This window comes from Pleurodeles waltl, chromosome 9, assembly GCF_031143425.1.
Source record: "Pleurodeles waltl isolate 20211129_DDA chromosome 9, aPleWal1.hap1.20221129, whole genome shotgun sequence".
In the NCBI taxonomy this organism is placed as follows: domain Eukaryota; kingdom Metazoa; phylum Chordata; class Amphibia; order Caudata; family Salamandridae; genus Pleurodeles; species Pleurodeles waltl.
In genome coordinates, this window is record NC_090448.1 from 1,090,046,749 (window position 1) to 1,090,070,033 (window position 23,285).

The following is a 23,285-nucleotide window of genomic DNA, read 5'->3' on the forward strand; positions in this document are numbered from 1 at the left end:
GTGGGGGAGACCCCTATCAGTGCCAGGGAAGGAATTCCCTGGCCCCGATAGTGCTTACCGCCATGGTTCGCATGGCGGTTCCCGACCGCAAGAAACCGCGGCGGTAGGCAGGGTCATGATACCGTTGGCGGTCTTGGGACGACCGCCGGGCCGGAGTGCGCAAACTCCAGCCCGGCGGTCATGACCGCCGTGGCGGTCGGAGTGGGGAAGTGGCGGGCGATCGCGGCGGTGACCGCCGCGGTCAGAATGCCATTTTTCTGACCGCCGGTCTGTTCGCGGTCCGACCGCCGCCTCTCCGCCGACCGCCAGGGTCAGAATGAGGGCCTTAGTCACTCTGTCTTAAAGACTTTGCGGTTTATCTCTTCGAACCATCCTTATTCTGCCTTGCCCGATTCATACTATTCCTCCCTATGAGGGAAGTGTCCCTTATTGCCCGTATTGGTGAACTTTGCTGTGTTTCTTGGCTGATGGTGAATCAACTGATGTCCTGAGGACGAAGACTGACTCTGTATGCTGACCCATTACGGAGGGTAACTATATAATGATAAAATTGTAATTGTCTCTTTGCCTTTTCTTTCTAGGTACCAACTGCTACCTTTTGATAGAAACCATAGTTAGATATTTTCGAAATTTGTGTTGCTAAATTGTTTTGCATGAAGCCCAACATGCTAATGCTAATTCGAGGTTAGTTAAGGAATTCACTAAGCGGACGCAAATAGACAAATGACTGAATCTATGCTTTGTTGAATAATGCGCTAATGATACTCTGCTAAGATTAACCCATGTTGACGTCGTGCTTTGTTCTAATGTTTATGATTTTTGCTTTGATGAAATCTTATTCGAGTTGCCATATTATAACAGTGTTGATGTGTTTTATGATTTTGAGACTAATAAACTTGCTAGTAGAGTGTAATCAATAGGGAATAAATATAATAAATCTTACAAAATATTGTGTGGTTTTTCATGAAAGAGTGGTCTTGGTGTGATTTAATTCTTACGTATGCCATTATCCAAATTTAATTGATTTGTTATAGTGATTATTGATGATGTTATTGATCTATTGATTGCTATGTTGATTAATTGTCTCGTCCTGAGGTGTCTTCAATCAGGGTCAAAAGATTAATCGGCCTAAAACGAGTCCCAGACTAATTAATTTATCTAAGAAGGAACGCATTATCACATCCAAACTACCACTTCAGAGGAGCCATGTTGCTTGCATATGAACAATTCTTCAAAACTGAGGCCTCGGCTCTCAATGGTACTGTTGCTTGTCAGTTATATCTGATGGATTATGGTCCCTTCCACCTCAGCCCATAATCTTGGAATTCTTTATTATATTACTTTATCATTTAACCTTCAAGTTAGGAAATTAGTATCCACCTGCTTTCCATACCTCATACTGCCACTGTATATTGTTAAAGCAATTGTGGCATCTCGTCTGGATTGCAGTGTGTGAAGGGTTCTTTATCCCGGGTTGAAGGGATATTGGATTAAGGCGACAGACGCGTGCTCAAGGGTTAATGAATTTAATTTGGTCTGGTGTCTAGGATGAATTCATCATCTTCACACAATGACAGGGTTGATTTAGTCTTTCAACGAAAGTAATAAAGTCCCTCTTTTGTTTTTATTCTCTCTTTTAGGGTTCTGATAAGGTTCTTGGTGATGTCTGGTCCGGCTTAAGAAAGTTCCGGTCTTCCCATATGTCAGCGGGCCAGGCTCCCAAAAATAAAGAAGAAAAGAACACAGGTAAGTGGAAATTAAATAACTATATAGGGTTATTTAGGTTTAGTAGGTTGGTGAGGGTAGGTGGGAGTGCAGGGGTGAGGGGTTTACTTTTGTCGTGCCTTTCTCCCTATTGCAGCACGTTGTGGAGTTCCCCTTTTTATTTGATAACAGCTATTTAGGTTTGGGGTTCGGTGATGTTAGAGGATATATTGTTTCTCCTTTTACACTGTTTCCCCTCTTACACTGTTTCCCCTCTTACACTGTTTCCCCTCCCTTATAGGATCTCAGTCCCTTTTCCTTATTTCCCCAAAGTCCTGAGAACCACCCTGCACCCCACTCCCATTTGCGGTGTGATCGTACCTCTGAAGGCCACGCCCCTCCAGGGACGCGGCCGGCTTTCTGGTAGTCTCCCGACTTTACTGGGTCAGGGGCGGGAGGCTCCCTAAGTATCTCTCTTCGTCCACGTCGCTCGTCCGTCTGGTAGGGGCGCGCTTCGGTCTGGTGGGCGTTTTCCCGTTCGTCTTCCTCCTGTGAGGCTTTCCAAGTATTTCTCTCCCTCGCGTCTCTGCTCGCGTCTCTCCTCGCGTCTCTCCTCGCGTCTCTGGCGGCGTCCTCCTTTTCAATTTCCTCTCTGGCGTACATGACGTTCGACGTCATGACGTCCAGAGCTCCTCGGGTGCCCCCGGGGTATTCCTCGTCAGTTTCCGCATCTTCTTGCAAACCGGCGTCAGGGGACGTCCGGTTACACATCCCCTCACTTGAATGGGGCTGTTTGAGCCCCACAGGTCCCGGGAACCGTGATAAATAGTCAGCCTGACCCATAAGATCACCAGGGAGGTGGCAAACCTGAAAGGAGAAAGGTTGAAGCTCGATAAACCACCTCAGGATACGATTGTTGGTGTTTTTATATCTCGAGAGCCAGGTAAGGGGAGCATGATCTGTATACAATAGGAAGGACCTTCCCAAAAGGTAATATTGGAGGCTCTCGATTGCCCACTTAATGGCAAGACACTCCCGCTCGACAATGGGATATTTCTGTTCTCTGGGAAATAGTTTACGGCTAATAAAGACCACGGGATGGTTTACTTCGGCTTCATCCTTCTGAAAAAGTACGGCCCCCAATCCTACGTCGGAGGCATCCGTTTGAAGATGGAAGGGCTTATTAAACTCAGGGCATTTCAAAATCGGTTGAGTAGTGAGGCATCTCTGTAAGGTACGATAACTACGATATTGACCCGGGGTTAGTCTAGTAATGGAGTTGGGTTGTCCCTTTCTCAGAAGGTCGGTCAGGGGGGCGGCCAAGGTGGAATAATGGGGTATAAATCGTCGATAGTATCCTACCAGGCCTAAAAAAGAACGGACCTCCTTTTTCGAGGTGGGAGCTTTGATGCGTAGAATGGCTTCAATTTTATTCATTTGGGGTCTTAGTACACCTTTCCCTATGTGATAGCCCAGGTACGAGATATCATTAAAGGCCAGTCGGCTCTTAGAAGGGTTGGCTGTCAGTCCAGTCTTTCGTAATGCTGTAAAGATTTTACCTATATGTGTTAAATGGTCTTCCCATGTCTCGCTAAATATGACGATGTCGTCTAGATATGCGGCAGCATATCCGGTATGAGGTCGTAGAATGGTGTCAATGAGGCGTTGGAAGGTGGCGGGTGCGCCATGCAACCCAAAAGGGAGAACATTAAAATGATACAGTCCGGAAGGGGTAACGAAGGCCGTTTTTTCTCTATCTTCTGGGGCGAGCGGGATCTGCCAGTAGCCTTTTGTTAAGTCGAGAGTAGACATGTATTTAGCTTTCCCCAATTTCTCTAAAAGTTCGTCTACTCTTGGAAGCGGGTATGTATCAAACTGGGAGATAGAATTGACTTGTCTAAAGTCAATACAAAAACGTATAGACCCATCCGGTTTGGGTACCAATACCACAGGTGAACACCAGGGGCTTTGAGAAGGTTCTATAATATCCAGGTCTAGCATTTTCTCTATTTCACTTTCTACCAGGGCCTTCCTAGCTTCGGGATACGATAAGGGCGTAACCGCACTATTTTACCAGGAGGGGTTATGATCTGATGGTGTACCAACTTGGTTCGTCCGGGTATCAGGGAGAACATCTGTGTATGTTCATCGAGGAGTTTGTTTAACTGCTTGCGCTGTTGAACCGAGATGTCTGTATTTATGACTGGTACCTCGTGCCCGCTAGGGCGATCAGTTGGGCACCACCCTATTTCCAATTCCTTAACGGTGTTAATCAGACATCCTGGGACCGGGTCGGCCACCGGTTCTTCCCATTTTTTTAATAGATTAATGTGAAAGATCTGGGACCTAGTGGGACTACCGGTGAGCTGAATTTTATAGGTCACGGGTGTTATTATTCCTGTCACATTATATGGTCCCTGCCACTTTGCTAACAGCTTGTTGTCCGAACTGGGAAGAAGCACTAACACTTTATCCCCTATGGAAAAAGACCTCAACTGGGTATTTCTATCATAATACCTTTTCTGTTTCTCTTGAGCCTTCTCCATGTTTTCTCTTACGTTTTCCCACAACGTGTATAGGTGGGTTTTTAATTCCTGGGTATATTTCAGAAGGGTCTTTTCCCCATCTTCCTCCTCCCATAATTCCGCTGCCATGTCTAATAAGGTCCTGGGTTGTCGCCCGAACAATAGTTCAAACAGACTGTGGCCCGTAGAAGCTTGCTCATGGGTTCTGACAGCGTACAATACTAGGGGGAGCTTCCTATCCCAGTCTTTCCCTGTCTCGGAGATAGATTTCTTTAGAAGATTTTTCAGTGTCCGGTTATACCTTTCCACCAGGCCATCAGGCTGTGGATGATAAACCGACGTCCGCAATTGTTTGATCCCCAAAAGTTGACATATTTGTGTCATCAAGGAGGACATGAATTGGGTGCCTTGGTCTGTTAAGATTTCTCGGGGAAATCCGATTCGGGAGAAGAACCCTATCATGGAGTGGGCAACACTCTTGGTGTTAATACTACTAAGAGGGATGGCCTCGGGGTACTTTGTAGCGTAATCCACCAACACTAATATGTACCGGTACCCTCGGGAAGAGGGTAGGAGAGGACCAACAATGTCCATTCCTATTCATGAGAAGGGAATATCTATGATAGGAAGTGGTTGCAACGGGGCTCTTCTCCTTGTACCAGGATCAATCATTTGACATTTAGGACACTGTTGACAGAATTTCCTAATCTGAGAAAAGACACCCGGCCAATAGAACCTCCTCAACAGATACTCTTCCGTTTTTTCCCTCCCATAGTGGCCACCCCCTGGCTGACTGTGGGCTAGGTGTAGAACTTGTTGTCTATAGGGTTCGGGGACTAATAATTGCCTCTTTTCTTCTCGGTCATTGCTAGTGACTCGGTATAATAGATTTTTAACTATTGTGAATGATGGTCCTTTATCTTGGAGGGTCCGGGGCCTTGCACTTTTCCAGGCATGAACCAAACTTGGATCTTCTCTTTGGCAACTCCGAAAGGGGGGAAGGTTAGTAAGGGTAAGAACCGGTGTAATTACCCTCTCGGGGCTCGTGGTTTCTTTTGCGTAGGCCTTTCTGGTTGCTCTTTTTTCACCTCGGGAGGGTTTGTACCGGTCTAATGGGGAAGGTATAGGTATATTATAGAAGGGAGCATTTTTTCACCAGGTATTCATTTGTTCAGAATGTCTTGTACTATCCAGAAGCTCCGAAAATTTTGTAAAATCCGTTCCAATTATAGCTTCTTCCACTAGCTGTTCCACTACCCGCATCCTTATGGGGTTTTCTTTTCCTTCCCATGACAGGGTCGTCCAGGTTAGAGGATATTCCTTGGTTTCGCCATGAATACAGCAGATGGACACAGTAAGACCTGTAGTAAAGGTAGGGTAGTCAAGTAAGTCAGCCCGGATTACGGACTGACTGCATCCTGAATCAATGAGGGCCAGGGTGGGTCTTCCATTAATAACAAGTTTCTTTTTATAGGGGGTGTCGTTTCCCCCGGTATAAAAGACTCTTCCCCTAGTAATTCCTATCTCCATTGGTTCTGGTTTTTCCGTTTTTAGGGGGCAAACCCAGGCTATGTGTCCCCATTCACCACAACTAAAACACTGTGGTTGTTGAACATACGGCTTCTCCAATCTTCGCATTTTCCCCACATCATCGTTGGTTCTTCGCCCCACTGATAAGGATGAACTGGGACTCTGACGAATGGGGCTAGGCGTTGGCCTAGGGGGGGGGGATTTTGAATTCGAGGGAGCGATGAAAGGCACAGGCTAACTCGATGGTGGTGTTAGTGTCTGGGTTTGGATGTTGTTTGATCCAGTGACGCGTATTGGGAGGTAGGGCGTCTAGATATTGTTCCAACAGGACGATCTCAATGATGTCTTCCCTATTAGTCCCAATGGGACCTAACCATTTGAGACCCAGATCTTTGATCCGGAAGTATAGGGCTCGGGGGTTCTCGGAAGGCCCCCACTTAGCTTTTCTAAACCGGACTCGGTAATGTTCTGAATCAAAACCCACCCGTTCTAGGATGCTCTTTTTAATGTCCTGATAGGGAGTTATTCCGCCGGGGTTCACGGCTTGATAAGCCGCTTGGAGGGTTCCTGTTAACAGTGGGGCGATATATCGACCCCATCGTTCCTGGGGCCAGGTAGCGGAAGTGGCAACTCGCTCAAAATTGATGAAGAAGGCATCCGGGTCTTCGCCTTCCTGGTACCGTTGTAGGACCGAACTGGGCACATTCGGATGCACCCGGGTAGCAGCAATGGTATCCGTGAGATTTTTGATGGCAGTCTCATGAACCAATTGATTGTTGGCCATGATAGTGGCCTGACTTTTGAGCGCGCTTTGTAGGGCCTCCCTCTTCACTTTAGCCTCCTTCTGTTGCTCTTCCCACACTATTTGCAGATGCCTCTGCCCCTCGGCCAACTGCTGCATCATATCTGATATCGTGGGTTTCTCCTCCATGGTCTTGGACTGCCTGTCGCCCGGCCCAATATCCCACTTCTGACACCACTGTGAAGGGTTCTTTATCCCGGGTTGAAGGGATATTGGATTAAGGCGACAGACGCGTGCTCAAGGGTTAATGAATTGAATTCGGTCTGGGGTCTAGGATGAATTCATCATCTTCACACAATGACAGGGTTGATTTAGTCTTTCAACGAAAGTAATAAAGTCCCCCTTTTGTTTTTATTCTCTCTTTTAGGGTTCTGATAAGGTTCTTGGTGATGTCTGGTCCGGCTTAAGAAAGTTATGGTCTTCCCATATGTCAGCGGGCCAGGCTCCCAAAAATAAAGAAGAAAAGAACACAGGTAAGTGGAAATTAAATAACTATATAGGGTTATTTAGGTTTAGTAGGTTGGTGAGGGTAGGTGGGAGTGCAGGGGTGAGGGGTTTACTTTTGTTGTGCCTTTCTCCCTATCGCAGCACGTTGTGGAGTTCCCCTTTTTATTTGATAACAGCTATTTAGGTTTGGGGTTCGGTGATGTTAGAGGACATATTGTTTCTCCTTTTACACTGTTTCCCCTCTTACACTGTTTCCCCTCTTACACTGTTTCCCCTCCCTTATAGGATCTCAGTCCCTTTTCCTTATTTCCCCAAAGTCCTGAGAACCACCCGGCACCCCACTCCCATTTGCGGTGTTATCGTACTTCTGAAGGCCACGCCCCTCCAGGGACGCGGCCGGCTTTCTGGTAGTCTCCCGACTTTACTGGGTCAGGGGCGGGAGGCTCCCTAAGTATCTCTCTTCGTCCACGTCGCTCGTCCGTCTGGTGGGGGCGCGCTTCGGTCTGGTGGGCGTTTTCCCGTTCGTCTTCCTCCTGTGAGGCTTTCCAAGTGTTTCTCTCCCTCGCGTCTCTGCTCGCGTCTCTCCTCGCGTCTCTCCTCGCGTCTCTGGCGGCGTCCTCCTTTTCAATTTCCTCTCTGGCGTACATGACGTTCGACGTCATGACGTCCAGAGCTCCTCGGGTGCCCCCGGGGTATTCCTCGTCAGTTTCCGCATCTTCTTGCAAACCGGCGTCGGGGGACGTCCGGTTACACAGTGATTCTGTACACTTATGCCAGAAAAATATGCTTTGTCTTGCCAACAAATCAATAAGCTGCAGCAGCTAAGCGACTTTTCAGCTTAACACATACCTTTTTAGTCTATAATCAAGTGTCAACTCTACATTGGATTCCAGAGAGTAAAACAATGAATATCTTTTAAGAACCTATGTAATTGTCATTGTATTTATATAGTACTTACCACAACCTGACAAGGCAATGAAGTGCTTTATGCCAGGCAGCATGCTGATCCAGAACCCAAGGTTAGTGGTTAGTAGTGTTATTGGTTATTTTTTTGGACTAGTCTTATGCGCTTGAGCAAACAATTCAATTCAGGCACTCCAGTGTCCTTGTGGTATATTAAAGTAAAATAATTTAGGTGTGATCATTAGTGTGGAAGGTGGGGAAATGAATGCATACAGATGTTTACTGGGGTTAACAAATGAGTTAGAGGAGCTTAAGTAGTGTTGGGAAGCAGGGGTCTAACATTCCAAAAGAGGAGCAGTTGTAATTTTTAAAATGAGTTATGCTCAATTTACGGAAATACATTGAGAGATTAAAGCAAATGTGCATAGGATTTAGAGAGGTTGGGCTCTGAAAAAAGAGGCATGCAGAGGTTGGAAAGGAAGGAGATAAACCTTTGGAGGAAGAAAGGAAAGGGACTATCAGATGTTTTAAATAAAGATCAGATTTTAGGACTACAGAGGGCATTTTTTTTAGATAGCGTGCAGCTTGAGGCTACAGGACTGCAGAAAAACAACATTATTTGCATGCGAAGATAGTGGTATATTAGGTAAAGAGTCAGGTGAACTATGTGTCCACTGTAGGCTACCATTAGACCACTGCTTCGGCAAGGAGATCTGATCAGCTTAGGGGTTGGAGCAATACAGTAAAAACTGGAAGCAACCATTGAAAGGAGATTCTTTAAATGCTGGAGCAGATGTTTGCTGATATTCACCTTTTCAAGTTTGGCTCACAGTATGTGTCACCGTGCTGTCCTTGTTCTATGTCCTTCTTTTATTCAATCACACATCAGCCCACTCATACCCTTAGACCTTCTTTTGGTCACTTTCTGAAAAATTCCCACAAACAAATGGACACGTGGTCCTAGAGAAATGTCTTTCCTCACAGACAAGAAGAACAATAATTTGCCTTTACAATTCATGAACTATGAGTATCCATAGTTTCTACGTGCTCAACCACAGAGTACACAAATAACCTTAATTATGCTTCATTACATTGGGTCTACATTTCTGCTTAGATACATGGACTTTCTTTAATTTTCTTAAAAACAAAATAACAACTGGACACAAGTGATGAAGAGAACTGTTCTCTGTGTACCACAAACAACTTTAGAAAAAATAAATGAAGATACCTCAGCAAATTTCTGCAGTTTCTGATAAGATGCATTGATTTTGTTCTGTGTTTTCCAGATACTGTCCGGGTTGAAGTGTTGGTCATGGGTAGGCAGAGCAGAAGATTGACTCTCTGTGCTATCTGGAGCCTTCACACTTTTTCCTGGTGAAAGTCTTTTCCCTGATGCTGGACTGCTCTGGGCTGACACACGCGCCACAGTCACATTTACCACCTTTTAAAACCACAAACAAAAACTTTAAACAACATTGGACTTGAAGATAATTTATTTTTGTGTGTACTGTTGCATGCAACATTTGTTTTATTCAAGAATGCTGCAATCATATAAAAATAATTTTTCATATAGAATACTACTATAAAAGTCTCTATACTAATATTCTCAAATTTGACTTAATTTTCAGCACAAATTAACTATGATTTTGCTTTATGGTTGCATATTTTAGTACTTACTAAACCATGCAAAGCCAGATTTGCGTGGCTTTGTAAAAGAAAAATGTAATGCAGATTCCGATACCTTGCGTCGGGTAAGCATTTCATGGGTGGTGAATGGACGTTCCGGGGCATCCACCTATGTGTCCTGATGCAAATCCATATTTACTAAAGTCAGTAAACACGGGTTTGCTGCAGAATGGTGAACATACCCGAGGCTGGCAAAAGGTGGCAGAAATCTAGTTTCCTAGGTTGCAGGAAAATAGTTTCCTAGGTTCTGGGGAGCCCCTAAAAGCTACATTTAGGGGTGTGTTTAGGTTTGGGAGGGCAGTAGCTAATGGCTACTGTCCTGGAGGGTAGCTACACCCTCTTTGTGCCTCCTCCCTGTGGGGAGGGGGGCACATCCCTAATTCTATTGGGGGAATCCTCCACTAGCAAGATGGAGGATTTCTAAAAGTAAGGGTCACCTCAGCTCAGGACACCTTAGGGGCTGTCCTGACTGGTGGGTGGCTCCTCCTTGTTTTTCTAATTATCTCCTCCAGCCTTGCCACCAAAAGTGGGGGCAGTGGCCGGAGGGGCGGGCATCTCCACTAGCTGGGATGCCCTGTGGCGCTGTAACAAAAGGGGTGAGCCTTTGAGGCTCACCGCCAGGTGTTACAGTTCCTGCAGGGGGTGGTGAGAAGCACCTCCACCCAGTACAGGCTTTGTTCCTGACCACAGAGTGACAAAGGCACTCTCCCCATGTGGCCAGCCACATGTCTGGTGTGTGGGAGTCTGGCAGAAACTAGTCAGCCTACACGGGTCGGGTATGTTTTCAGGGGGCATCTCTAAGATGCCCTCTGGGTGTAGTTTACAATAAATTGCACACTGGCATCAGTGTGCATTTATTGTGCTGAGAAGTTTGATACCAAACTTCCCAGTTTTCAGTGTAGCCATTATGGAACTGTGGAGTTCGTGTTTGACAAACTCCCAGACCATATACTCTTATGGCTACCCTGCACTTACAATGTCTAAGGTTTTGCTTAGACACTGTAGGGGCATAGTGCTCATGCACATATGCCCTCACCTGTGGTATAGTGCACCCTGCCCTAGGGCTGTAAGGCCTGCTAGAGGGGTGACTTACCTATGCCACAGGCAGTGTGAGGTTGGCATGGCACTCTGAGGGGAGTGCCATGTCGACTTAGTCATTTTTTCCCCACCAGCACACACAAGCTGAGAGGCAGTGTGCATGTGCTGAGTGAGGGGTCCCTAGGGTGGCATAAGACATGCTGCAGCCCTTAGAGACCATCCCTGGCATCAGGGCACTTCGTACCAGGGGTACCAGTTACAAGGGACTTACCTGAGTGCCAGGGTTGTGCCAATTGTGGAGACAAAGGTACAGTTTAGGGAAAGAACACTGGTGCTGGGGCCTGGTTAGCGGGGTCCCAGCACACTTTCAAATCATAACTTAGCATCAGCAAAGGCAAAAAGCCAGGGGGTAATCACGCCAAGGAGGCATTTCCTTACAGCCTGCAAGAGTAGTTTTTGCTTAGGAAGGTATCCCTTCCTGCACAAACACTATTATGACCAAAACCCAGGCACCCTTGCCTTGTGGTGCATTGCTTCTAGGAAGCCTTTAGTGCGTCAGTGCTACACGAGAACAGAAATGTACCATCTCTTAGTAGATATGGTGCAGTTCTGCTATCTCCCTTTCACGCAACACAGCACAGCAGCTTCCCTTGCTGCGCTGCATGACATATTAGTAAATCTAGGCCTTAGTTTTGTAGAACCAGTTAGGGCAATGAAAGTCACTCCACTGTGAAACTAATTGAAACATATATTCAGTTTGTGGTACGGCATAAAAAGATCAAATGGCAGAAAACACAAAAGATCCCTCCCTGACTGACAGGCATCTCTATATATATGGCGGTGGTCCTCCACCACGTGAGGGAAGAGCATAGCCTCTGTTGACCTGCTGGGTCAGTAGGCCTCCCAACAGGCTCTAAATGAGCCCATGGGTTTTAATCGAATTCTGTTCAGTGTGTCTCAGTATTTCATGGGATTAAATTGTGGTTTCCATACCAAACATCTGGTGATAGCATGCACAAAACATGAAGGGTCCCAAACCATGCAATTAGTATGTTGAAACTATATATTCTTTTGAGTGAGAGCTTAATACTCTGCCTCCCACGTTCTATTGTTAGTAGCATCATAAGAAGGAGGGGCAAATAGGACTTGTATTGCTATGACCCCGTTTCATACTGTTCTGCACAATGAAACATGTAGAATCTGCCCTGACCGTAAGGCTGCCAGATACCCAGGGCTCACGTTTCTCAAAGTGTTTGCAGACGTGTGTGCTAAGAAGATAATGTGGTGCTTCAGAAGGGCAAAGAAAAACAGTATGTATATATTTTTAGAGAGTTATCAAATGCTTTGTACAAAGTTATTAAAAATATATTTCAGCCTTTATTGAAAATGTAATCTTCTAATAGACTCAGTCCATCATAAGATTCATTTGGCAGTCACCAGGAGTTTAACCCTTCCATCTCAAGGTGTTAATGAACCAACTCTGGAGCATCTGGCACAAGCAGAAATAAGGTGTGGAGAGCTTTTAGAACCGTCCTACAATAGATAAGGAATAATTTAGATTTACCAAGGGGTTGCATTTGTTATCCTATGTGATCATATGCTCCCACGTGCCACTACAATGCTTGAACTGTAACTAGTTCTGAAAGAAGGAATGGTTTCTTACCTGTAACTCCAGTTCTCACGTAGGGGTATTTCCATGATAGTCATAAGCACTGAATAGTTCCGCGCGCCTGCGGGGACCCCGGAGCACTGATGTGAAGTATATTCTTAAGTGCAAATACCAGCCCTTTGAAAAAGGTCTGTCAAAAAACACTTAAGAATAACAATGTGCAGCCTATGTGAACAGCTACACAGGCCAAATTGTTAAAAGAAAAACAGTTGTAGTGTAAATTCACGTTTAAACATCTATTTATTCTAGAAATGTAATAACAAATACATTCTCATATTCTATTTACACCTCTCATGAGAATAAAACAATGCAGGGCAGTGTAGCCCATAGGCTGCCATTATACAGAATGTAAATAGAGCTGTGCCTTTAAGAAAGTAAAGTCTTCCTGTTTCCCATCATGCACAGCAAAAGGCAGTTGCCTCAGTTCTTTTTGAAGGCTTGTAACCTGACATGAAGGAACAAAACATTTGTTGGAGTATCAACATCGATAATATTTATGGCAACCTGTTCTATGTCAACTCCACCGGGGAGGAGGGAGGGTTGCTTATGACTATCATGGAAATACCCCTACGAGAGAACTGGAGTTGCAGGTAAGAAACCATTCCTTCTCTCGTAGGGGATTTCCATGTATAGTCATAAGCACTGAATAGAGTAGCAAGCCCATCCCCATAACCGCGGTGGAGTAGACAGAAGAATACTGACAAAAAACATGAGTCATGCAAATAAATTCTTAAGCAAGGCCTGTCCAACCTGCGCATCTGCCCTAGCGTCTGTATCAAGGCAGTAATGCTGAGTAAAGGTATGGACCGACTTCCAAGTGGCAGCCTTGCATATTTCTGCCAAAGGGACATTTCTCATCAAGGCTGCAGTAGCTGCTTTACCTCTAGTAGAGTGGGCTCTTGGCCTACCACCAAGGGATTTGTTTCCTAACTGATAACATAACATTATACATGAAACAATCCACCTGGATAAAGATTGCTTAGACGTGCCCAACCCTGTTCTAACTGGGCCATAGTTAACAAAGAGCTGCTGTGTTTTACGTAAGCATTTTGTCCTGTCCAAGTAAAATTTCAGAACCCTCTTTACATCCAGAGAGTGCAGAGTTCTCTCAGCAGGAGTAGTTGGATTTTGAAAGAAAGTTGGTAATGAAATGGTTTGGTTCACATGAAAGTCGGATACGACTTTCGGTAAAAATCTTGGATGAATCCTCATTACCACTTTCGCAGAATGAAAAACCGTGTAGGGCTCTTGAACGCAAAGGGCCTAGATTTCGCTAACCCTACGCGCTGAAGTGATTGCCACCAGAAAAGCAGTTTTCCATGTGAGATGCTGAAGTGATGCCTTATGTATTGGCTCGAATGGAGGTAGCATCAGACGCGATAGGACAACATTCAGTTCCCATGGAGGAGATGGTTTTCTAATGGGAGGAAAGACCTTTTTTAAACCTTCCAGGAAGTCCTTAATAATTGGAATCCGAAAAAAGGAAGTTTGTGAAGGGCTCTTTCTGTATGCCGTTATAGCCGACAAGTGTACCTTTATTGATGACAGTTGTAAGCCCGATTTTGCCAAACTTAGCAAGTATGGCAGGATAGATTCCTCTCCACAGGATACTGGGTCAATGTTGTTGTCTAAAAACCACACACAGAATCTCTTCCACTTGCTTGCATAAGCCGATCGTGTGGAAGGGCGCTTTGCTTCTTTCAGGATTTCCATACAGTCATGAGGTAGGTTCAAGTGTCCATATTGCACTAGCTCAGGAGCCATGCTGCCAAACTCAACGATGAGAGGTTGGGATGAGATATCTGCCCTCTGAACTTCGTGAGCAGGTCCGGACGATAAGGCAGCCTGATGTGCGGTTTGAGTGACCGGTGAAGGAGGTCTGGGAACCACCATTGGCGTGGCCATTCCGGAGCAATCATGATCATTTTGGACTGAGCATTGGATAACTTCTGGAGGTCCGCCGGAATCAGGGGAAGCGGTTGAAAAGCGTAAAGAAATGCTCCTGACCAGCTTATCCACAGGGCATTCCCCAGTGTTCATGGATGGTAATATCTGGAGGCAACGTTTTGGCATTTTGTGTTTTCTGGGGTTGCGAATAGGTCTATAGAGGGGGTACCCCATAGTGCGAAAATAAAACGAACAACATTGTTGTGTAGCACCCATTCGTAGTTCTCGTCCATTACGCGACTGAGGGCATCCGCTTGAACATTCTGGATGCCAGGCAGGTGAGTTTCCACTAGCGACAGGTTCCTGGCTAGTAGCCAATGCCAGATTGTCTGAGCCTCTCTGGATAAAATCCTGGACCTGGTGCCTCCTTGTTTGTTTACGTAGTACATAGTGGCCACATTGTCCGTCTGGAGAAGGAGAGTTTCCGCTCTCAGAGAGGGAAGGAAGGCTTTGAGCGCAAGGTGGACTGCGCGAAGCTCCAGCAGGTTGATATGATAGAGACTCTCTCTCTGTGACCACTTGCCTTGGACTCCAAGATGTTCCATGTGCGCTCCCCATCCGAGCAGTGACGCATCTGTTACGATGGTTTGAGCTGGAGGCTGTTGTTGGAACGGAATCCCCACCAAGAGATTGTTGGGTAAACACCACCACTTGAGGGACTGTAGGGCGTGGGGAGAAAGGAGGACTTTGCTCTCCCAATCATCCATCAGTTGACACCATTGATCTTCCAGGTTTTCCTGTAATGGTCTCATATGGAGGCGAGCATTGGGAACGAGATGGATACAAGACGCCATCGAGCCCAGTAGAGAAGCTATTACTCTTGCAGTGGTCTGTGGAGTTTTCTGTAGTTGTTTGCACTTTTGGAGAATCGATAATTGTCGTTCCTCCGAAGGAAACACCTTTCCTAGATTTGTATCTATAATGGCTCCTAAGTAATGCAACCTCTGAACAGGCGTTGCTGTGGACTTCAGGAGATTGACTTGAAGACCGAGATTCTGTAACAGCTGTAGAGCCCATTTGAAATGTTGTTGCGCCTCTAGATAACTGGAGGCCTTCATGAGCCAATCGTCTAGATAGGGGTAGACAAATATTCGATGTTTCCTCAAGTGGTCGGCTACCACCGCCATGCATTTGGAAAAAGTTCTCAGCGCTGACTTGAGGCCGAAGAGTAGAACCGCAAATTGGTAATGGTGTTTTCCGATGGTGAACCTTAGGAATTTTCGATGTTTCTTGGTCACCGGAATATGAAAGTAAGCGTCGCAAAGGTCTATCGCACAGAGCCAGTCGCCCTGACGAAGATGTGGGTAAATTTGGTGCAAGGATAGCATCCTGAATTTCTCTTTGCGAATCCACTTGTTTGCTGTCCTTAGATCTAAAATGGGACGAAACTCTTGCTTGTCTTTTTTCGGCACAAGGAAATACCTCAAGCAAATCCCTTTCCCTTGCTGGTTGATCGGGACGGGTTCTATGGCTCTTTTTTGTAATAGAATAGTGACTTCTAACTGAAGAGCTTCGAGGTGGTGGCTGGCTGGTTTGGGTGGAACAGATGGTGGAGGACTGGTGAATCTGAGAGCGTAACCATGTCTCACAATATTTAATACCCAGGCGTCTGATGTGATGTTTAGCCACTCGTCCAGATGATTTGAGATAATTCCCCCTACCGGAGTGGATAACGGAGGAGGGGGAAGCGAAGATTCAGGGCTTAGACACGGGAGCCTGTCGAGTTGTCTGAGTTTTAGGTGTTGTACGACCCCTTGTCGACCTTCGTTTGTGGAGAAGCCCCTTTGATGCTGCTGCTGTTGGGGGCGTGAAGACATCCAGTGTGGTTGATACCTGTGGGTGAAAAGTCTTCGCTGATATGGACGGAATACCTTTCGTTGTTCTTTCGGACGTTCCATGCCTACCGCTTTTAGGGTATCTAGCTCAGACTTCATCCTGGCCATCTCGTCATCGGCATGAGAGCCGAACAAAGTGGAGCCTGAGAAAGGTAAATTTTGTATTCTCTGCTGTGCTTCTGGTTTGAGAGATGTTAGACGCAACCATGCATGTCTTCTTAGAGCTATTCTGTGAGCATAGTTATGTGCGGATAGTACCGAAGAATCAGCCGCAGCACTTATTATCTGGTTAGAAACCATGGCTCCCTCACCCACGACCTCCAGGAAATCTTCCCTTTTGTCCTTAGGAAGATGCTCCGCAAACTGCAGTATAGAGTCCCAGAGGGCCCTATCGTATCTCCCTAATAAAGCAGTGGCGCTGGCTGCTTTCATTGCGATGGCTGCAGTAGAGCATACTTTTCAGCCTGCAGCATCGATCTTTCTGCTCTCTTTATCCGGAGGTGAGGAGGAAGACGGTGATGTAGAGTGCAATTTCTTTGCCGCTACTATAACCACCGAGTCCGGTACTGGGTCCGACCTCAAGAATAGAGGATCTTGTTCTGGTGGACGATACTTCTTAATAAGTCTGGAAGGAGCAGACTTCGTTGCGGCCGGTGTAAGAAAAATATCCATTGCCGGTTCAATAAGACCCGGAACCAGTGGAAGCAAAGGTCTCGAAGATGTCCTCTGATGCAAGGTCTCGAAGATTACTGATGTCGATGGGGCAGGTACCGCCAACGGGATATTCAGTTTGGTCACCCCTCGCACTAAGACCTCCTGGAATGTATTCACATCATCTATGGGGGACACTCTCGGGGACGGTGAGTCCGATAGGGTTGGAGAGTAGTCCTGTGTAGACGAAGAAGAATGTCTAGGATGTGAATGTTGAGATCTCTGCCGTGACTCATGACGATGGTGTCGAGAGGAAGATGAACGTCTGGAGGAATGTCCAGAATGCCTTACGGATCGCGTTGGAGTCCTCAGAACAGACTCTGAAGGAGGAGCCGGAGGAGGAGCCGGAGGAGGAGCCGTAGGCGTTACTGGTGTCTGCGGCAACGGCGACTGTTGAGGAGAGAGCTGTGGAGACGCTGGGAGCAGGATGAGTGAGGCCGAGGATTCTGACGTGGTATAAACCCTTCTAGGTCTCTTTGATTGTCGCCTCGACGTCGACACACTCCTCGACGTCGAAGTGCGGTGACGGCGAGTGCCTCTTGATGTCGATTCCTCTCGCCGTTGAGAACCTCTCGACGACGACCCTCGACGTCGCTGTGGTGACGGCGAACGTCTCCGACGGCGAGCACTCTCCCTCGACGTCGATGGCGAGCCGGACTCAGATCTTCTCGACGTGGATCGTCTTCGCCGTGTCGACGGCGACCCAGATCCTCTCGACGGCGAGCTTCCACGCTGTCTCGACGGCGAAATGGCTGTAGACGGCGAACAATGCTTCTTCCTTGCCGGTGAACCACTCCTCGGCGGCTAGCATGTTGGCGCCGTTCCCTGTCTCGACATCGTCGGAGACCTGTGTCGTTTTTGAGCAGGTCTGGTAGGAGTTATAGAGGAAACAGGGTGAGCCCTGGTAGAAGACTGACCTTCTCCTCGCTCTGTGGTAGAATGACCACTTTTCCTCCTGTCCTCTCTCGCCTGAAGTCGGATTTTCTCCCTATCCCGAAGAGTTCTTCTGGAGAAAGTTTTACAGATGTCACACTACTCCGGTTTGTGGCTGGATGGCGGGCAAATTATACAGACCGATGTGGATCTGTTTTAGCCTTTTTTCTGCCACAAGAAGGGCATTTATAAAAAAGTGAAGGCATTTCTAAACTAGAAAAACCTCAAAATTCTGTCATAATTTAACAGAAAAGAGTAGAAAATGATCACTCAATATTAAAAACGTCGAGTGAAATTGAAATTCAAACGATTTTGAATTAATTTCTGTCACAAAAAGGCTTTGTGAGGTAGAGCTCAATGCTTCAGGGTCCTGTCAGAAAGGAGCCAGAAAAAAGAACTGAGGCAACTGCCTTTTGCTGTGCATGATGGGAAACAGGAAGACTTTACTTTCTTAAAGGTACAGCTCTATTTACATTCTGTATAATGGCAGCCTATGGGCTACACTGCCCTGCATTGTTTTATTCTCATGAGAGGTGTAAATAGAATATGAGAATGTATTTGTTATTACATTTCTAGAATAAATAGATGTTTAAACGTGAATTTACACTACAACTGTTTTTCTTTTAACAATTTGGCCTGTGTAGCTGTTCACATAGGCTGTACATTGTTATTCTTGAGTGTTTTTTGACAGACCTTTTTCAAAGGGCTGGTATTTGCACTTAAGAATATACTTCACATCAGTGCTCCGGGGTCCCCGCAGGCGCGCAGAACTATTCAGTGCTTATGACTATACATGGAAATCCCCTACGAGAGAACAGGAAGTTCTTTAGAATTTTCTTATTGCAAGATCTTTGTATTTAGGTTTTGTGATTACATCACGGTCTAAGACTGTACAATGTAATTTTGAAGAGTTTGTAGTCAAAGGTCATGAGATATCCCTCCCTTCGATATCAGCAGAGGTTCAAAGGGCATGTGAAGTCACTTCAAGGTACCATGCATAAGAAGTTGCTTAGTAGCCTTTAACCTGCATTAAGGTAAAAAGTGGTAAACAAAAGAGCACCCAAGTTTCACCAATATTTGTGAAAAATGACATCAGATAATAACTGAAGGCACTGCCCTATCTCCTTTTTTCTGGTCCCCCCGTAGTGCTATACTGGCTATACTGGCTCTTACTCTACCTAAAATGTGGCTAGTGATCCCCACAATAAACCCAATCTTATTTCAATATATTGACACTGAATAATGAACAAACAAAAGATGGGGATCTCACTAACAGCATTTTTTCGGATCTGAAGTCTTTGGAAACCAGCTCTCTCATGTAAAGGATAATACTGTGAAAACGCAGAATGAAAGCGTAACTTTCCTGTAAATAATTACTCTCTTTTGCCTATCAAACTACCATACTTTACATGTGACATTTTCATTCTGTGCATAATAGGCAAATAGATAATTTCATAACAGAACATAGAACCATCAGGGTGTGCTGTATCATGTGTAATAAACAACACTGCCCATAGCATTGGATTTGGGTGGAAAACATCTTCTAGTTTCTCATTCTAACAAGTACTCAACCCAAAGAAGTTGAAGGCTCTGCTAAACCTAACTCTCCACTACACCAATGGCTACCTATATGAAGGTTTTTATAAGGGATACATACATCAAACTGTGGCTCCTGACCGCCACCCTTTACTGATAAACTCATGGCTCCTAGCTCATTTCAATCCATGTCAGATGTCCATCTGGCTCTCTACCATCTCATCACTAGCTCCAACATTTCAGTGATGTCATCACAGCTGCTGCAGGTCTAACTGGGATGGGAACATACTGCACAACAGTGCACATGCATGCATCTACCACGGAGACACATAAACATTGAAAGGCAAGAAATACAACTTTTAATCCGTGAACAAAACAATGCTGTTGGTAATTCCACTTAGATTAACTGCAACTGAAGACTTATGCAGTGGAAAAGCATTGCATCTGCTAAAACAGATGCTCATATGGAGGCGCTGGAATTGAAGTCTTCTCAGACGTGGTATACTGGCTATACCAACTCTCTTAAACCTGAAAACGGGAAGTTTGGTGGTCGCCAGGCGGCACTGCACTTCTAGTGTCCTTTAAGACTTGGCATAGGAGTAAACCACGTACCTTTGGCTCAATTTCTGTAAGGTAGGTTGTGGGCACAGCAATTTGCCTTCCTGTGGTGTCTTTTAGTAGCCATTTGTCTGGATTGGTTCCATCAACCAGCTCCAGGACATCTCCTCGGTTCAATGTGAATTCATTACCTGTATCAAAACAAAAGATCCTAGAGGAGCAAGTCTACATCATCGACAAAAATGATAAAATCTTGCTTTTTCATTTTAGAATTTGGCATTATTCTTCTGCAGAATTTCCAATGAGCCTTCAACATAGTCAACATGTCTTAATCATCCTAAAAACTGACTTCTCTCTTTTGACAGCTGTCTGAATGACCATTAACAAACTCATTTTCTCACATAAGAGCTTCTATTAGAAAGTATGAGACACTTCTTTTCTCTTATGGATTGTGAGCAAATTAATATTTTCTTCTGTTTGCTAAACTTCTTGTAGTTACGTGAAAAAAAACGTTATACATAACCATATAATAAATATTATCACTGAATAAAATACTACTTTCTTTGGACTGCTTGCATGTACCCTGTCAGACAAGCAGGGTCAGTGGCTAATGTTCTGAATGTATTAATGGTCCAGGAATCCTGTGTGATGGGATACAAGCAGGAAAAATGTCAATATGGTATAACATATTTAGCCACTACTCTCATCTTATACCCTAAAAACTGGCATCGCAAATCAGGAACATATCGTCTTCTCTACTGCTTTTCACACCCGCTAGCATCTACAAATTTTACAGTAGGGATGAGCGAACAGTCTGCAAAATTCCAAAGTCTTAACAATCAGTAGTTTGATATGCTGTCAAAAAGGATTTTCTCATATTCGTTAGCCCAGACTTTCACTATTAATGGTTTTCTGACTAGTGTTTCTGTGATATCATTGCAGGCATGGTTCACCCCTAAGGAAAATTATGGGTATTTGTGTACTCACATAATAATGTATGGTAGGGGCTATGGGCACCATTCATGTGTGAAACTCCTGGTACCTCACTTGTAGTAAATAAATAATGTGGCAAAGTCTTTCATTTAATTGGAGCCTCGAGTGTAGCATTTGACTCTTCTGGGAAAACCTGGAAAGGCAGGAACAGACCTTGAAGCAGCCAGGACAGGTCAGAACAGCCTAGTGAAGGTCATACCTCACTGAGAACAATTTTTTTCACCCAGATAAACATTACTAGCCTGCCAGGGCAAGTCACACCTTAATGTGCTTTGAGTGAGCCAACATGAGTCAAAACATGAAGTACTTGTAGTTCAGAAGTCTTTAATTCCTGTGGTGCCGATAACAAGTGCTCCAGTAATCTCAGTTTAGCATGTAGTAAGATCCGCTGTAACTTTGTGGACCTGTGGTGGTTTACCTAGGGATTTCATTTGCTGATTGCAGTCATAGAGGAATATGGGGAAACCGGAACCGGAACTATCCGCTGGTAAATAGACTGTAAAGCAAGATTTGTTAAGTTATCGAGCTTTCTTCTGTTGTGTTAGAAAATGTTAAGAACATAATTGACCCCATCAATTCAGACTGTGAGACTGGAGTAACAAGTGGCACACACCTATGGAAGTAGAAACTTAAAGGGTGAACATGTGAAACCTACGTAATTTGAGGTTAAAACAAGGCAGTCTTCATTACAAATGAGTTACAAGTTCTAGAGAATTTCCAATAGCAACCAATAATGACCATATTTCTAGGTCGAGCTCAGCAGCGCCCAGCGCTGTCTGCAAGACATGTTGTATTCAAAATGGGCATTTAACCATGCCCACTCTTACCATTTGTTCTTTGTTGTGCTTGTCTTAAATACTTCTTTTTTATTGGTCCATTTTTCTAAATGTACCTCCCTTTTGTGCTTAGTTCCCTCCCATGGGATTTCACTAAGAGGCCATCCCACTAAGTCACGCTTCGGCCTGTGACAGCATGGCCCCTCATCCATCCTCCCAGCAGACTTCATTGATTGATCCTTTTTGCTCACCATCTTTTGCCTCCTCGCTCACACCTTCTCTCTCCCGTCATTGCTGCCGTCCGTACTGCGCCACTTCAGTGGTTCCAAATTAATCACACTGATTTTTTAAGTGTTCTTATGAGTCCTCTATTGAATACTGGCATCCTTAACTTAACAGTAATTTAAATAGTTGAAATGCAAAAAAAAAAAAAACACAGCGTGCAGTCTATTTGTCGTACTTATGAACGTAGAAACGATAAGTGTGCTGTTGAAAAGTTTAAGAGATGTTAACAGCCATGACGTGTTAGTTACAGGCCTTAGTAGTGCATTCTAGCCTTGGACATTGCCATCCCCACCCTCTGGGCCCCTCACTGCCCCTTCCTGTGTCTGCCACAATCACTAATGAGGCCACAGCTTCTTATTGCATCTTCAAACTGCGCTTTGACGGTGAGTTTAATAAATTCGAAGGCTTGGGTGACAGGGGCTGGGTGCCTGCACAGTCACAAGCTCCCACCACAAGGAGCCCTTGGTGTGGTGCATATCCCGGCTCTTAAGCGCCGCTCACACTTACTACTTCTTACATGTTTAAGGCAGAGTGCAGGTGGCCTGCCAAAGGATGTAACAGTGACACCACATTTAGAGCGAAGCCCACACTTCAGAGTAGCTCTGGAGCAGCAGTGCTATTTTTATTAGTACTTTTAATAATGGGGTCCCGGGGGGGAGGAAGAGGAACGAGGAGTCACCCCTCAGGGGTTATTGGGAAGGGTGGTACAGCCCGCGATGCGGTTGGGCGTCCGGGGTGCCAGTTAGACGTGGGTGGGGTCCGAATATAGCCAGACATTTTGCGCTCTTGATGACCATTTTGTGGAAGGTGGCCGGAGCGCTAGTTAGGTGGGTGACAGTTTTTCCACGTGTTAGCAGTAGGAGCAGTTGCTAGTTTAAAAAAAAAGAAAAAAAAAAGAAAGGCAAACAACAAATCCACAACCAAACAGCAGTGTAGCATTGCTGATCGTTTGGTCGGTAAGGGGCCCCAACACGCGTTTAATAAAGGAGTAACTTACTGGTGGCATGGCTGAAGAGAAGGTCCGTCAGGCGTTGGCACTGCTCGAGCAGGCCGGACGCATGGACCTGTTGCGGCCGGAGGCATCAGGGCATCAGCGAGGGTTGCAGCGGCGGTATTGGCGTGTTTGCCTCCGTGCGCTGCCAAGCCGATTTCCCAGGTGAGGAGGGGTGGGCGGGCTCCGGGAGGGATGGGGAAGAGAGGCGCGGCCTGAGCGGGTCGAGGGGCGGCTGGGAGGGGGATGGCGTGGGGAAGTGCTGAGGGGAATTCCCGGAGGTTGGGGCACGCCCGCCGGCAGCTTTTGGACGAGGTAGCGGTCCGCGGTACTCGGAAGGGCGGGGACTGTTCAGCGCGCGCTGCCAAGAGAGTGAGAGCCCGGATCGGCCCAATTGAAAAGGAGGCAATTTGTCG

At 45.7% G+C, this 23,285-nt stretch overlaps 1 protein-coding gene across 1 annotated transcript in view; it reads right to left on the reverse strand.

Moving 5' to 3' along the window:
* SPTBN5 (spectrin beta, non-erythrocytic 5) overlaps positions 1 to 23,285 on the reverse strand; it is a 1,780,873-nt gene that overhangs the window by 1,503,780 nt on the left and 253,808 nt on the right. Inside the window, exons 14-15 of the mRNA XM_069208774.1 lie at positions 19,879 to 20,015; positions 9,140 to 9,352 (exon numbers count right to left, since the gene is read on the reverse strand). Of these exons, the coding sequence (XP_069064875.1) occupies positions 9,140 to 9,352; positions 19,879 to 20,015 (350 nt within the window). The remainder of the gene's footprint in view (positions 1 to 9,139; positions 9,353 to 19,878; positions 20,016 to 23,285) is intronic.